The sequence below is a fragment of the Tachypleus tridentatus genome, chromosome 1 (assembly GCF_004210375.1).
Source record: "Tachypleus tridentatus isolate NWPU-2018 chromosome 1, ASM421037v1, whole genome shotgun sequence".
Lineage (NCBI taxonomy): Eukaryota > Metazoa > Arthropoda > Merostomata > Xiphosura > Limulidae > Tachypleus > Tachypleus tridentatus.
In genome coordinates, this window is record NC_134825.1 from 42,273,940 (window position 1) to 42,290,416 (window position 16,477).

Sequence of the window (16,477 nt, forward strand, 5' to 3'; positions counted from 1 at the left end):
GTTTATATAAATAGTGTCGCATCTACTATTGTTGTTGAGTTTCAGCCACCATGATGAACTCTGGATTTAGCGAAACGCGTCAATGGGTACAACGAACATTGTGAGGTTACTATTATTGTTCACTTTTCTAACTTCTGAAAATCCCCAAGAAACTAGGTGTAGAATGCACTGTTGGAATATATAATTAAAATCGTTGTTTAATGATTGTATTACAAATTTCTTTTTACCAAACATTGAAATTGAAAATATAACCTGTGAAGAGACCTAATACATTCTTTGATTCGTCTTACTCTCTGGCGTGAACAACAAAATGTGTTAGGATTCTGTATGACCAGTTTAAAGAGGCCTAACTGCGTTTCGTTTGTTGATCCAAGCTGTGTTTATGAGTCTTTAATAGACGAAACTGCAGTACATAACAGAGAGTATAGAAATTAAATAATACATTAGACCTCTAATTCACAAAATGTAATTCGGTTTTTAGGTAAATGAAACTGTGGGTTTTAATGATCACTTTAAGATAGACCATGGAAATACGAATTTAACGTCGGAGGTTTTCGCGTACATTCGAAGCCAGATAGTAAATATAAGGTAGTTGTGAAAATCATAGCAAATTTCTCAAGAGGATAGTTGAATGAGTCAGTGTGTTAGTGACCATAGCTACTTTGCGCAAATAAGCTAATTTGATCTATGTTAGTCTTATTTTGTTAGAAAAGTTTGAATACGATTTGTAAGGCAGACCTACAAAAGTTTAAAACATTCTACAAGTGTTAAAGTCTGTAAGTTATGGAAACATTAATGGAGAAAATAAATTAATTTGTTATAGTTAAAGTAGACTGGACATTAAATTATTTTCACTAGACAATTTAATAGAACTTGTCAACAAAAGAAGAACAATAAAACAATACATTGCCTGAAGATGGCTAGTTTTTGTGAGTCGAAATGTCGAAGTTTTAACTACTTAAAAAAACGTTTCAACTGTAAAGCTGTTCTTGATATTCGAGTTCAACAATTATATACAAATTACTCCGCGTTAGGATAGTTTGCAGCGTTATCTACAGTTATTTAATGTATTTAGGTACGGTCTAGAGGGCGCCCATTGATAATTTATTGTATGTAAAAGTACATGGGACGTCGGGCCCACATAAATTGTTAGCCTCTGGGCCCACACAACCATAAATTCGGCACTGATGTAAATTGTAACAAATATCACTGTCGCATTATTGTTTCTATGATAAATTTAAACTATAAAAAAAAAGAATATCATTCCCTATTATTTAATCCTATCCATGTGAATAGTATATGTTGATCTTATCGTGTAGCATTTTGATGGAAATTAATAAAGTGCCGACAGAGTGTTAGGAATCTTTTATAATCTGTGATCTTGAACATGAAAAATCCTATTAGAAAAATATAAATCCCGTAGTCTCAGGACAGTTCTTTTAAAGTGAATACACTGCAGTGAGGGTAACTAGATCAAGGACTTAAACTTCGTAACAAAATACCTCAACCAATGAGAAATAAGGCCAAGCGGCTAAGGTTTATAACGTGACGTCAACAGGGGATAGCTTCTAATTAACAGTATTTTCTCAACAATCTTTTACTGTTGTGGAACGTACTTGAATCAACTTAATCTTTCGAAATTCAAGTTTTAAGAAAAGACCAAGAACCTGTTCAATAACTAGTAAGTTAATATTTTATTTAATGATTTAATGAATGATGGAAGACTTCACCATTTCATGGACATATTACTTACAGTGTATAAAGATTTAGTGTTCTGATAGAATAATAATAATAATCAGTACGAGGGATATTTTTCTAAGTAATGCTGTCATTAATACCTCAAAAGTATTTATTGTTCTGCATTTGTTTACGTTGTTATGTATTTAAGGTTTAAATAATACGAGCATGTTATACAAATTCAGTTCTCAGCTTTGTATTTTGATTTGCGATTCAGTTTAATGTATTAATCTGCTGAGAAAGCCTTCGACATGGGCGTCTAAAGAGATTATCTAGGGAGGGGAATTTTTTCCGATGTAAAAAATATCGTGAAATTGTGAATTGAATAAAAAATTCATACATTCATGATGAATAAATAAACGGACTAAACACATTTGAAGAATTATGTGGGTTTTATCGAACATAATCAAATAACAACCAAGTTGGAAGGTGAAGGTTCAGTGTTTATCAAATTCTCTCAGGTCGTATTACCAAGGGCCGGGCATGGCCAAGCGCGTAAGGCGTGCGAGTCGTAATCCGAGGGTCGCGGGTTCGTGCTGCGTCGCGCCAAACGTGCTCACCCTCCCAGCCGTGGGGGCGTTATAAAGTGACGGTAAATCCCACTTTTCGTTGGTAAAAGAGTAGCCCAAGAGTTGGCGGTGGGTGGTGATGACTAGCTGCCTTCCCTCTAGTCTTACATTGCTAAATTAGGGACGGCTAGCACAGATAGCCCTCAAGTAACTTTGTGCGAAATTCCAAAACAAACAAACGTATTACCAAACAAAAGTCAAGGATTGCTACTACAAGCTCCAAATTGCGCGTAGATACGTGACTTTTATTGATCTTAAAATGTAAGAATATAAATACCATCGATATTGCAACTAACTTCACTGTATAATGTTGGGTTTTCCTATATATATATATATTACATATGAAATAAGCGATTCTAACTCTTATTTTTCAGTTCTTTGGATGAGTATTGTGACAGGCAAGAAAAACAAAAAAAACACCATTGATTCTATACTATTTAACCAAATTGATAATTCGAGGGTTAATTTAAGAAAAGTTATGAACCATTACATCTTTTAGCAGAAGTTCATTAAACAATAGATTATGTTAGCCAATGAGGGTTAATGACAAAAAATATTAAAGTTCGATATTTTTCAGATATGATACGAAAGCTTTTCATTCTAACACAAATATTATTTCTGAGGAAAAAGTAAAGTAACCAGGGGTGTGGTTTAAATGTAATAATATAGAGAAACAATTAAATACAGCTTTGATAACAAGATGAGACATGTCCATATTTTTATGTAGAAGAACGTAATTGTGCAGAGACCCAAAAGTACTCTGTTTTAAGTAAATTAAGCTTCTATTAAAATTAACAAATATTTGTTTTCGTGCTTTTAAAGGTTACGACAGTACAAATTGCAACGTTGAAAGTCCTTTATGCGGCATCATTTTAGTGTCTACTGACTGGCAGACAACACATTACTGTGTGATGGTGCGAGTAATTATAACAGGCGATTCCTCCAGGCGGTCTTCGGCTTCATCTCGGAGAAATAAGATACCCAATAATGATCAAGCTGAGATGTTAATAAAATTTAAGAGCAATTAGATTATAATACTAATATACCGCAAATCAAGTTTTGACATTTTTATAACTAACAAAAATATCGCTTTATGAACTTCATTGATATTTGAATTTACATTATATTCCAATCACGAAACTAAGTAGTTAATCAAATGTTTGGTTCTCAGTTAGCAGGCTTCTAAAATAATAGACAGTTGCATTGTTTTGTCTTTTCTTCTCAATAATTTTTTGCGTTATATATAGATATACTGCAAAAAGAAAGCGACTTCTTATATATCATAATTCGATTAACAAAATCAGTGATACTAGCGATTCTCTTTTGTTATACGAAGTACAGTCCAATGAGAACTTTGATTTGAGTTATGGGTTGTCAGCCAACAACTTCGGTGCATAAAACACGTATAATAGAACTTACAGCTGTTACAAACGGTCATTATTCACTCCACGTGATATTCTTAGGATTAACTGCAATAATCGACCTTTATTTCTGATTGTTATATTTCTTACACGTTTAAACATTCCTATTCTAATCTAAGGTATTACAGCTTGTACCAAGATGACATCTACTTCGAAAAGCTCTAGCCCCACTGATGTAAGAGACTATTTCATCGAGAATGCCTTTCAGGAACGCTCCCCAGAGGAAACTTGTAGCGTTGTTTACACAAAATGGGCAGCGACTTATGATAAAGTAAGTACATCTGGAGTATAATGTGTAGAAGTAAATATACTTGAATTCATACGTAGGTAAAACTTGAATTCATACGTAGGTAAAACTTGAATTCATACGTAGGTAAAAGTTGAGTTCATATGTAGGTAAAAGTTAAATTCATACTAGGTAAAAGTGCTTTTATGTCAATAAGTGTAAGAACAGGCGCTATTTACAAACTTTATTAAAACACGTAGAATAACAAAAGGACTGAGTACCCTTTCACTTGCTGTGTCACCTGAAATTGAAAAGAAAACAACTACCAACACACACATCAATGCCCGGTAGATCAGGGGTAAGTTTGAAGCTTTATAACGCTAAAAAGAAATTTCAGATAGCCCATTGTATAGTTCTGTGGTTAACAGTGAAAGACAATAAACATAAACAAACAAAAACAGACTTAATATTAAACAGTTATTGAATGGTTATGAGGGTAACAAACTGTCTATTGTCTAAAAGTTAACAGTTGTTTTGTTTTAGATCTTCTTCTATTTTCAATTTCATTAAAATTTGATTAGTTAAGATTTTGATTTCAATAATACATACATACACACGCATACAATTAATTTCTAATACTAAAAGAGCAACAGAAAAGAATATAGAAATCTGAAATATTGCAAACGTAATAATCGGAGCGTGAGGGTGTGCACCAGGGTATTATTATGTATTCATGTGTGTGCGCGTGCATGTATGCATCTTTTCATTAAGGCATGCTAGCAAAAAAAAAAAAAAAAATCCAAAACATATAGAAAAGAAGTGTTACTGCCATAGCTTCAAGGAGAAAAAACCTAGAAACCTGAGATTTTGCACCCATAGTAACTGGACCATGAAGGTGTGCATGTATTTATTATTAACTCTAGTGAAGCCAGATATTTTCGCTAGTTTACTGAATAAATTAAGTAAATCATTTCTATATCAAGTTTAATAATCAGATGATTCTCATGAATTAACACAACTATAAATGAAAATGTAATTGTTTGTGTGTAGTACAAGTAAGGTACATGGAAAAAGTAAAATATTTCTTTTTTACTTAAGAAAATATATACTTAAGAGGTAACTCCATATTTTATATAAGATGTCCGAAAATTATGCTCATATCATATTTACTTATGTAAAAATATGACTGTACATTATACGTTTTAAAATATCATGAAGCATAAACACTCCAACAGTACCCTTATAAATATTTCATTCTAAATACTAAAACAAAGCACTTCGGTGCAATCATTGGCATTAATTATACACCATAGTTAGATATACAATAACTACAGGTTATACAACATTATTAATATATCTGTCAAATAGCACCTGTTATCGTTAAAACACATTCCACATTTTAGAGCAGTGTGTATGCAATAAGAAGTACAGTCAAATCGTTTTATTTGATCAGGAAAAACTAGCCTAAAAGTTGACGGTAGGTACTGTTGAACGTTCGCTGTATTTATGTTCTATCATATGGGTTAGATATAGAAACTGTGTAGCTATGTGAGAAACTTTGTTATCATTTTTAGTGAGGCCCAGCGTGGCTAGGCATTTAGGGCGCTCGACTCGCAACCTCGGGGGTGCGAGTTCAAATCCCAGTTCCACTAAACATGCTCGCCCTTTCAGCCATCTTTCAGTCTCGTAGCAGTGGGTAATGATAACTAGCTATTTTTCGTCTAGTCTTTCCGTGCTAAGTTAGGGATAACTAGTGCAGATAACTCTTATGTAGTTTTGCACGAAATTCCAACCATCTTTAGTTATATATAATTTCCACGTAGTTTCCTCAATACTGTTTTTCACATGAAATCATTTGTTCTAGGGCCGTTAGAATTTCTTGGTATTGACCTTCTGCTCTTTAAACTATCTCTTTCTCTCCCCTGTATTTGCTCTCCTTCACTGCTGTGATGTTTTCGGGTTAGCGATATTTCTATTTCACAAGTATGGGACTGCTAAGAAAGAAGGATCGGCCATCATGAGGGACAGAAAACTGAGCATTAATGAAAGCTCATTTTTGAAACACAATGTGATTTGATATTTTTTTCTTGGATTGAAAAGTGTTTTTTGGTTTTTCTTCCTAGAGTAGAGCCACATACTATTCTAGTAGACAGGTAGACTTAGTGAATGCCTACTCAAGTATGTGTGATATACAAGCTTATTATGCTCTCTACCATTTGTAGTGATAATACTTTTTAAATTATTGGTTATTTAACTTTTGTACTGTCACGTCGGTGGGGTGGGGATGGGGGGTTGATGTTGATTAACCGACTTTCAATGGTCTTATCACTTCACACTAAGGATAGTTGATGTAAATAGTTCTTCTGCAGCATAGGGATTTTTCAAAACAAACAAGCAATAAATATATCGTATCTAGTTACACTATGTAACAAAAATTTTACTTTTTCTTGTTCCTGGGCGAAAAATGTTATTTCCCAATTGACTGATACACGAAAGTGATTGACATTACAGACGCAAATCTCGGAGAAACTACTTACTTCTAAACATTTTTGTATAACTTTAGTATAAATACATGTAAATCTTGATTCATATATTGTTTTATTCAGACCTTATGTAAATAAAAATGTACAAATTTGCCCGTTTTTACATAGAAAATAGAGTAATTTCTAAATTTCATTATCCAGGTCACAAAAGCAAAGTTTGAAGGGAATAATAACCATTTTATGTACTTTTATATACACTATGTAATACAAATTTTGTTCCTGGATAGTATGTGTTATTTCTTAATTGCTTATGGAATTACATTGCGTGAACAAAGATAATTTTGTTTCAAGCTAATCGTAATTTGAGGGTCGCCGGTTCGAATCCTTGTCGCACCAAACATGCTCGCCCTTTCAGCCGTGGAGGCATTATAACGTGATGGTCAATCCCACTATTCGTTGGTAAAAGAGTAGCTCAAGAGTTGGCGGTGGGTGGTGACGACTAGCTGCCCTCCCTCTACTCTTACATTGCTAAATTAGGGACGGCTAGCGTAGATAGCCCGCAAATAGCTTTGCGCGAGATTCAAAGCAAACCAAATCAATCCAAAAAAGAAAATGAAAACTCTACTCATTGACCTAACATGAGTATTAAACTAATTGTTATATTTTTATTTGATTTACAGGATATGGTTGATACTAAAATGTATGGACCTGAGGCTGTTGTGGAGGAGTTTGTGAAACTGAGGTTGGACAAAAATGTTCATATTTTAGACGTCGGTGCTGGAACTGGATGTATAGCTAACTTAGTAAGTTTTAATTCATATATGATTCAGGCAGTTTTCATGATGAACAAACAACTGCCTAGTTCAACTTTCTTTAGTCATGGTTTTACCGTCTAGAGTCAAAAATGGAATCCTAAAAATCTGCCTGGATAGAACGTTTTCAAAAATCGGTTTCTCTGCTTTATTATTCAGCTCTTTATTTATGTACACTGTAAATTTTATGGACTTCCCCTGCCTTGTTTTGGCGTAAAAAATCATAAACATTGTTTCAACTTCTGATAAAATTCTTTTAGTAACATTCCAGTTTGGCTATTTTGTAACGATTATAACCTTTTAAGTAGTCACAAATAGTATTCTGTATAATACCTTTTGGAAAGGCATTTAGTTAAGAATTGTTTGAATTTTTAAGCTTTTAGGCAAAATTCTTATGTGGTAATTATTTTGTTTATTTTATAATTTCATCAGGTTCTTCTTAAAAGAAGCTGGTCTAAGATGATCAAAATTAAGATGTAAACCCGTGAAAGCTTTTTGAAGTGACCAAAAATTGCCAGTTTTACTATGAATGAATGTGTCGAGAAATGGGAGAAATTTACTTAATAATACAAAATGCTGTCCAATTGAAAATAGGAATTATTCTGGCAAAATGCACAAATTTGTAAAGCACGTGCACAGGAAATGTTATTTCACTATTCGTTTGGAATTAAGCACAAAGCTAAACAATGGTCTGTCTGTGGTCTGCCCACCACGGGTATCGAAACCCGGTTTCTCGTGGTGTGAGTCCGCAGACACACTGCTCTGCCACTTGGGGTATATTTTGTTATATAAATTTGATATAAAAATTTTGTACATGATGTATAGTTTTAGCTAAAGAAATGTTGGTAAAGCAACGTCTTAAAAGTTAATAAACTATATTAGCCTAAAAGACCATCATCACGACTATTTTCGACCATGATGTATACACATGACCAAACTAGTTAAGATTAAAAATCGTTATTTCTGAGGATCTTTATATGGTAACAAATTATATTAATTTTTAAAAAGTTGTTTTGAAATAGTGATCACCTATTTCGCGTTTTTCGAGTAAACGTTTAGGTTTTCTATGATGTTTATTTCTATAAATGCGGATTTCGCTAGTTTGTCTTATATTCTTTCTTTATGTGTGTGTCTATGTTATCTAAATTAATACAATGGAAAGACGAATAACTTTTCTAAGATGTCTGGTAAGTGAGTCTGAAATAAATGAAAGGTTTTGGATGAATATATTATTATCATGATATTGTTTTGATCGTTTCTTCAAATACTGTACTGTGGTGGTTGTTTTCTATGGAGGTAGGTCTTCATCGTTATCCTTTGCACTTTGTTTTGTAATCGTGACAGTATTTGTGTGGTTATTCTGGATGAACACTAAGTTAGTATGTTTGATTAATCAGTTGTTATGGTCGTTTTTATGTAGGGTAACTACTGAGAGGCAAACATTTCTGGACTCTCGTTAACTGTCAGATAACGTCCTGTTTTTACGTATTAAGGATCACGTGAGCTTAAATGTAATGTAATTGGATCTTGTGTAAGCTTGTGTTGATTGAGTCGTTTTTAACAGATATTACTTTAGAAGGAAGAAAAACACCATAAAAGACGTTATCGATGTTTAGGATTATAAGCCCAAATACTCTCTTCTGTGCCAGCAGACTAAGCCTGGAGCTTTCCTTGACCCATCAAGAACGCGTATTCTAAGCCGAGCAGGAATTCTTCTCCAACCGTCAACGCCCGAAGACTTGTCCTACCTTTGTAAGCCATGGAATACTCCTATTAAAATTAGTTGTGCACCCACTAAAAGCCCTACTATCTTCTTCACAGTTTTACTAAGAGGAGTACACCACTCCATTCAGCCGTGTGAAATCAATAGCGCCGTTGAAAATCAAACCCAGTTAGTGATATTCGCCGTGCACCGGATTTATTCGAAATCCTCCCGTCAAGCTACTAACTTCATGAAAATTTTAACACCCAGTAAACATATTGCCGATACCATTCTACGGAATGGCTGCTACTACCACATATTTCATTTTAGTGCCGAACGCCCCCGACGCCACCCAATGAAACCAAGAACTCCTAAGCAACCTGTATCTGACCTACAACTTGACGGAATATCCACTTTTCCCACAGTCAACCCGCAAACAGAAAATCAATCATCAGACAAGTATACCCAAACGGATTTCGGTAACAAAATATCCCAGAGCACACAAACCACCACTGAAGAGTCTAAAACTTGTGAAACTTCTACTTCGACCGGCAATATCCAAACAGCAGACGCGGTTTCTCAAACAAAGACGGACATGATTCATCAAAAAACCCAGTGTCCTGAAAACATACGATTCACAAGAGCATCCAGCGAGTTAGCAGTGAAAGATATCCAGTTTAGAAAAACTCTGTTTGGAAACGAGAATTTCCGCCTCTCTCCTCCTTCGCCCAAGCAAAAATTAGACCTATGCATCACAGATGATCCGACGTGTCCTTCAGATGATTCGTCTTCTTAGTTCTAAAGCATCCCAGTTGCAATTTATGTGTATTAACATCATTTGATCAATTCTTTGTTATTGTAAGTGCTATTGCATTTGTTATTAATCCTTGTATTTTTCTTTCCTCACAGCTCTTCTTCCGGGCACGGTCAGGGACTTTTTTTGGCGCCCTGGTCGTGAAAGTGGGTTTTCTCGGGGTACTCCCGTTTCCCCCCACAGCTAAATTTCCGTTTCATAGGATCTATAGATCCCAGCCCTGAAAAGAGGTCCGTCACATTAGTTTCTAAATTTTATATGTTTAAAGTCCAGCTAATCAGTGTCACGAGTCCAGCTAATCATGTCGGCGTACTGCGATTGCATCTCTCTGCTCCCTCCACTTTGACTTTGACTGAAATTACACCATGTAATTCTTCGGACGCTTGTGAATGTTGTGCTGAGACTTTTCCCTTCATTCTTCGTTTTCTCTCCGGCTCGCCGGCCTGCTTCTCAGCTGTTTCCTGACGATCCTCACTCAGATACACAAATCAATCAACTCCAAGGTCATAAGTGACCATCGCTCTTGACAAATAACTAACAAGCCATTACAATTCACTAAATTATCTCCGTGATCAGTGGACTAATTTATTCTTGCCGTGTGTGGGGTGAAGAGAAACAATAGTTTCTGACCGCCCCTGATTATTTTTCGTTCACATTTGGAGAACGAAATGATAATTTAACCTAAATACCTACTAAGTATTTCCTTCCTGTGCCAGCGTGGGCAGCTGATAAAGAAAAATTCTGCTAGATTTATAAGGTCATTTTTGTTGTTGTTATTTTCTAAAGCTATAGGCATTATGATAAAATTAAAATCTCGTATTGATTGAGAAAAACAAAGATTATATTTGATAGCAAATACGTTTCTAATTAACGGCTCTATAAACTAGAATACCAGTTGATGTAACCATTCTTAGGAGTGGTAGAAACATCTGCATGTTACTAGAATGAGAGCTCGATGGCTTTAGTTTACCTTCTCTAGTTTTAATTAAATCTTTGTCCAATTTCACAATTTTTTAGACATTATTATAATAAAAGTCACTATTATTTAAAACTACTATCCTTTTTTCCATTTTGTTATTGCTTTAATTTCATTTTTACGTAGATTTTATATTGCTTGGAATTTACCCTCATAGATTTATTTTGAAAATTATAGTTATTAAATGAAGTTAAAGTAACGCCACTTCTACACGAGTTCATACAAAGATGAAAGATTTATCTGTATACGTCAGCTAGGTTATATTAACAAATTAGTGCAGTCTATTTGTTATTAATAACCTTATATGTGATTTTGCTTCATAATCAGACACCATACAATGAGAATTAAGTCTCGGCATTATTTTATATTGTAATTTATATAATTATAAAAAAATTGCAGCATGTTTTAATAACTCTCGCCTGTTTTAAGACAATATGATTAATTTAGTATATGACGCACGAAAATGGGGTATCCTTATCCCTAAAATTGTGTTCCAAATATAACGATAGTCCTCGTACATTTTATGATGAAACTAGTTGCAGTTTATACTATACCCAACAACCTAATTAATTGAGACTACCTGTAAAATTACCTGTTTTATTTTATGTCTCTTTAGCTACAGAAGCACGGCTACACAAATATTGATGCTTTAGACGGATGCATTGACATGTTGGAGATAGCTAAATCGAGAGATCTTTATAGAAATTATTTCATAGATATTATTTCAGAAGGAAAAAAAACACCATAAAAGACGGTAAGTAAACTGTTACTAACACCATTTATTTGTGGCTCAGTGGGTCAGTGGTAACTTTCGAATGCAAATTCAGATTAAAAAACTCAGAAAATTATGCAAATATCAAAGTGTTTTGAGTTTTGAAAAGCTCTACGCCTAAATATTGACATATTGTGTCGCGATAATTGTTTTTTTTTTATTGTTTGTGTGTAAAGATGTTAAAATAATAAAATAGTCATGATGTTGGGTCATATATGGATTTGTTATTGTATAATAAACAGAACAATTCTGAAGGGCTTAGTAAGTTTAAGAAACAAACTTTTAAGCCATTAGATTTAAACTTTTCCATCAATTTTGTAGTTAGGGTTGTATAATAATTTTATATATGTACTTGCAGGAACCTACGATGTTTTGATCATGAGTGGTGTTTTTTGTCCTGGTCATCTGGATGCAACTGCATTTAACGAACTCATCAGAATAACCAAGTCAGGTTAATAAATATTTCTATATTATCACTAATATAATTTAAGGCAGGTGAAAGCGTTTAATGTTTTACATGTCGAACTATTGGTAAGTAAAAATATACTGTAATCAAGTATAGCTTCGTGATGAACCACACCTATGAATCAAACCTTCGTTAAGTATTATACCATCTTTCCGCTGATACTTATTATTTTCACATTAGTTTATATTTTTTATTAATATGTTAAGAAAAAACAGATTTTAATATATATACATATTTAGATATCCTATATTTTTATCCTTCCTATTGGACTATTAATTAAAAATTAAGGAATAATCAAACACAATAGTTTCTTTTTTTATAAATGAAAATGGCTTAGAATTATAATCACATTTACGTTATAACTAAAGCTATCTAATTTCTGATTGAATTATTTTTTAATCATTAAAATTTTATAAATGTATTAAATCTTAGTCTTTTGTAAGTAAACTATAGTTTCAGAATAAAAATAATTATTTTAATAGTACAGTCTTGGCCAATATGTTTGCATATTTTGTGATAAGATCATAATTATTAAGATGGAATACACATGCGCTTAGTGTTTTCTAACTAATAAATACATGTTATATTCAACATCTACGTGAGTAATTTATATAATGAGACAGGCTATATGAACATCATGAACGATTTATTAGAAGAGCAAAGAATTTTATCAGACACCCATAGAAAGATGTGTACTCAGCATTTTATCTATTACAACATAATCTTACCAAAACGTAAATTATGACGAAATATAACATAAAATTAATATAAACAATGCCTGTAACCTTATACCACTTCATATTAAACATTCATGGCTGGTCCTCCTAATACTTGAATAACCTCCTCAAAGCGATGTAGAATGCTGTTGATGTAATCCATCGTTATTTCATCCAAATTTGTTATTAGAAGGGGCTGCAACTTTGCAATTTCCGGATGAGTTCTGCCCAATAGTTCTCAATGGGGTTACAATTCGGATACTTTATTGGCTATGACAATCTTGTAACGCCCTTCTAGTCGAGATAATCCTGTACAATACATGCTCTGTGGACAGTAACATTACCATCCTGGAACACAAAGTTATTATCAAACCTTGCTCTAGCATATGGCAGAAATACCATTTATATGCGATGCCTGTAGGATCTGCCATTGATGTTGTCATGGAGAATATGAAGAGCAGTTTTTTCACTATGATGAGTAGTTGCCCATACTTGTACTGCACCACCTCCTGTGTGTTCCATGTAGGAAAGAAAGTCTTTCTTCTGTTCTCCAGGCATATAACGAAAATAAATTTTATCACCAGATAAAACAAGCAAGAAACAGGACCCATATAAATAGATGACAGGTTGTCAGTGTCATAACTGTAAGTTGTTATGCTGTTTTATTCAAGTAACACTGTGAGGGCAGTGAATTCTGGCTAATAGTAGTTTGCAAATATCCTTTCTTGCAAAATAAAATTGTGTGGTCCGTCTCCTATCCAATGATTTCCTGGATAACCTAAAATGAATGTGTTGGTGCCTTTCTTGTTGTAAGAAGTTGTAAGACTTCTTTCAATTTTGATGTGTTAACCTGAATAAAATATAGTTACTTCTAATACTTATCTTTTACATCTACCAGTAGATCATTCTGGAACAATGTTTCCTGTAGTCTGATTATCTTTCTGGATTCTAGATACAGTACATTGGGGCATTCTACTGTTCTTACAATGTTTGTTTGCTTAATACCATTTTTATAAAGTCGAACAATTTGACTTTCTATAATTTCTGGCAGACGATGAGGCATGATTCTACATCAAGTACAAAAAAACTATCTGTACAAAACTTTGATCTGTTACGAAAATGACAATACCAAAAGCACACATGTTTATGTGTGATTTGACAAAGAAGTGTTCAGAACAACTTAATACAGAACAAAATAATAACTCATACGTATTTTTCTGAGCATACACTACCTTCTCTATTACTACTGGAGCATTTACTCAATAACTATTCTGTGCATGTAGACAATAACGTCAACATAGAACAGAATGCAAACACTTTGGCCGGTACTGTATGTTCATCATCTATATTATAGTATATAATGTTATATTACCATAGGAATAATATGATATACAACAAAGCATTAAATGTGCATATCAGTTTGGTAAACAGATCAAGGATTTTCAAGATAAAAAAGATGCCAATTAAAAAACAAAACAATGAAACACAGTTAAACCTAAGAACATTAGTTATAAAGCTATATATATGATATAAAAAGAAGCAGAAATAAATCTAAAGCTGATTTTAACATGTATTTTCGTGAAGAAAATAGCAAGAAAATGTTTATTCTCCAGTGAATATGTTTTTGAATAACTTTTTAAGACTTATAGTTGTTTTGGTGTTGAAACCTTATTATGTTAAGAGATTAACTTATTTACTGATTGATTACTATAGTTTAAGAATCACTGGTTTGCAAAGATACGACTGTTCTGGTTTGGAAGAATTTTGGTTGTACTGAAGCTTTATGGATTGTACAAAGACCGAAATGTTGCTAACCTTAATATTCCGGGCAAATGCAGTCCATAAAAATTGCAAATTTAGCTTGTTTTGCTTAAAGCTCTGATCGATTTATTCTGGTCATGAGTTGGTCCTGTGGTAGAGCACTAAATTTTGGTTCTGATGATTCGAATGATTGTAGCTTGGCCCTAGATACAAAAATACTTTTGTTATTCTTTAAAGGTGGAGTCATCTGCTGGAGCATGCGAGCACCGCACATTTTCGGTGAAAGATCAGAGAAGTTTCAGGCACGAAACTTCGAAACTGGTGTGGAAAACCTCTGTAAGAGTGGGAAATGGAAGATGTTGAAAGACCCCAAACCTATAAACTATTTTAATAATTTTAATGGATTTGTGTATATGATGCAGGTTTTATAAAGTTTGTTAGCTAACAGAAAACAGAAAATAGAGACATTTCTGTGAAGTGTGCATGGTACAAAAATTAAAGACAAAAAAAGAGATACAAAAGAAAATATTCATAAAATTATGCAAAAAAATGATGTTATCTATGTCTTATGGCTATGAAACTAGTGTAATATTAACGTTATCTATGTCTTATGGCTATAAAACTAATATAATATTAACGTTATATCATTTTCAATGGTAAATGTCCACAGTTTTATGTCTTTTAATTTGTAAGAATAATTTAAAGAAGACAAACTTGCTCTCACATAGAAAAAAACAAGATCTGGTTACAGGACTGAATTTTGAATAAAAAGTCAAAGAACAAAAATTATTTTCTCGTTAAAGACAGAGAGCAGATATTCATAGAAATGATCATGATTAATTAGTCCTAGCGTGGAACTTTCAAATGACAAAAATTTGTTTAAATAATAAAATTTGAGATTCATCTTACAATAGCATTAAGGGTATTTGTTTTCCATTCACGTAGAAAGTATGAATATGCTATTGTTTGTTTGTTTGCCATTAAGCTTCACAGTAGTTGTCTGTGCTGTGTCCACCATGACTATCGAAACCCGTCTTTTAGCAAATAATGAAATGAAATTATATAAAACAGTAATTAAGAATGGTTAAAGTCTGCGTGAATGCCAGTTAGGATACACTGGCCCAGTTTAATTCTCTCAGCAGCTAAATATCATTATACACTATGGTATTATTACCGTATAACTCTTGGTATGTCCTGTGGAATCACAGATATTAAAAAATCGCCTTGTGTTAGCCACAGTACTTAGTAGTACAGAAGTTCATATAAAATATTTTGGAAAAGTGTGTTTAATTGAACCAGCAAAGTTTGCATCCTCTTTAACACAACAAATGTTTTGCTAAATCATTTATTTATCTTTAACGATACACATACAAAATTATTCCAATTCTATATGCAGCTATGTAGTGACGCACACATGATGAAAGTTGACCCAAATTCATGTACAGCTGTTTAATGACACACATATAGTAGTAGGTTCTAACCATAGAAGCTTATTTATAAAGACAAAAAATATACCTGGTAAATAATATCACTAACTCAATCCAAAATTGCAACACTATGAGTCTGCAATGCCAAAAATCAAACAATGATTCATCAGTTGGTTAGCCTCTCTATTATCGACAGTTCCATCCATAACTCTAATAGTATCACATGATTTTTGGCCAACTTAGAACATTCAAATGAATCTTAAATCCGTATTGTAAGCTATCAATATGAAATAATTATGAAAATAAAAATGCTTATGTAAAAAACTGATTAATTGTTTAGAATTTTTTCGCATCCTCAACTGTAAACTCTGTCTCTGTCGACTCTTCTTTGGTTGAGAAGTGAGTCTTATCCCACGGCCACAAAATACAGACTCATTCCACAAAACAAAGAAAAATTAATACCTATAAGTTCCCTGCTGGTACAGTGGTAAGTCTACGGTTTTACTACGTTAAAATCATGGGTTCGATTTTCCACGGTGGACTCAGAAGATAGCCCAATGTGGCTTTGCTATAAGAAAACACTCACACGCATAAT

General features: G+C 33.3%; 1 protein-coding gene across 3 annotated transcripts; it reads left to right on the forward strand.

The window, feature by feature from the left end:
- Nucleotides 1–1,526: 1,526 nt before the first annotated feature.
- LOC143247041 (methyltransferase-like protein 27) lies at nt 1,527–15,921 on the forward strand. 3 transcript variants are annotated; one of them, XM_076494371.1, is made up of 6 exons: nt 1,527–1,681; nt 3,847–3,998; nt 7,117–7,239; nt 11,357–11,494; nt 11,871–11,963; nt 14,693–15,921. In XM_076494371.1, exons 2-4 carry the CDS (start codon nt 3,867–3,869, stop codon nt 11,486–11,488), a joined length of 387 nt encoding a protein of 128 aa, XP_076350486.1. In that variant the 5' UTR covers nt 1,527–1,681; nt 3,847–3,866; the 3' UTR covers nt 11,489–11,494; nt 11,871–11,963; nt 14,693–15,921. The 3 variants fall into 3 exon arrangements, with proteins under 3 accessions (XP_076350486.1, XP_076350496.1, XP_076350477.1); XM_076494381.1 differs by having other exon boundaries at nt 3,856–3,998; XM_076494362.1 differs by lacking the exons at nt 1,527–1,681; nt 3,847–3,998; nt 7,117–7,239; nt 11,871–11,963; nt 14,693–15,921 and adding an exon at nt 7,250–9,808 and having other exon boundaries at nt 11,357–11,491.
- The last annotated feature ends 556 nt before the right edge of the window (nt 15,922–16,477 follow it).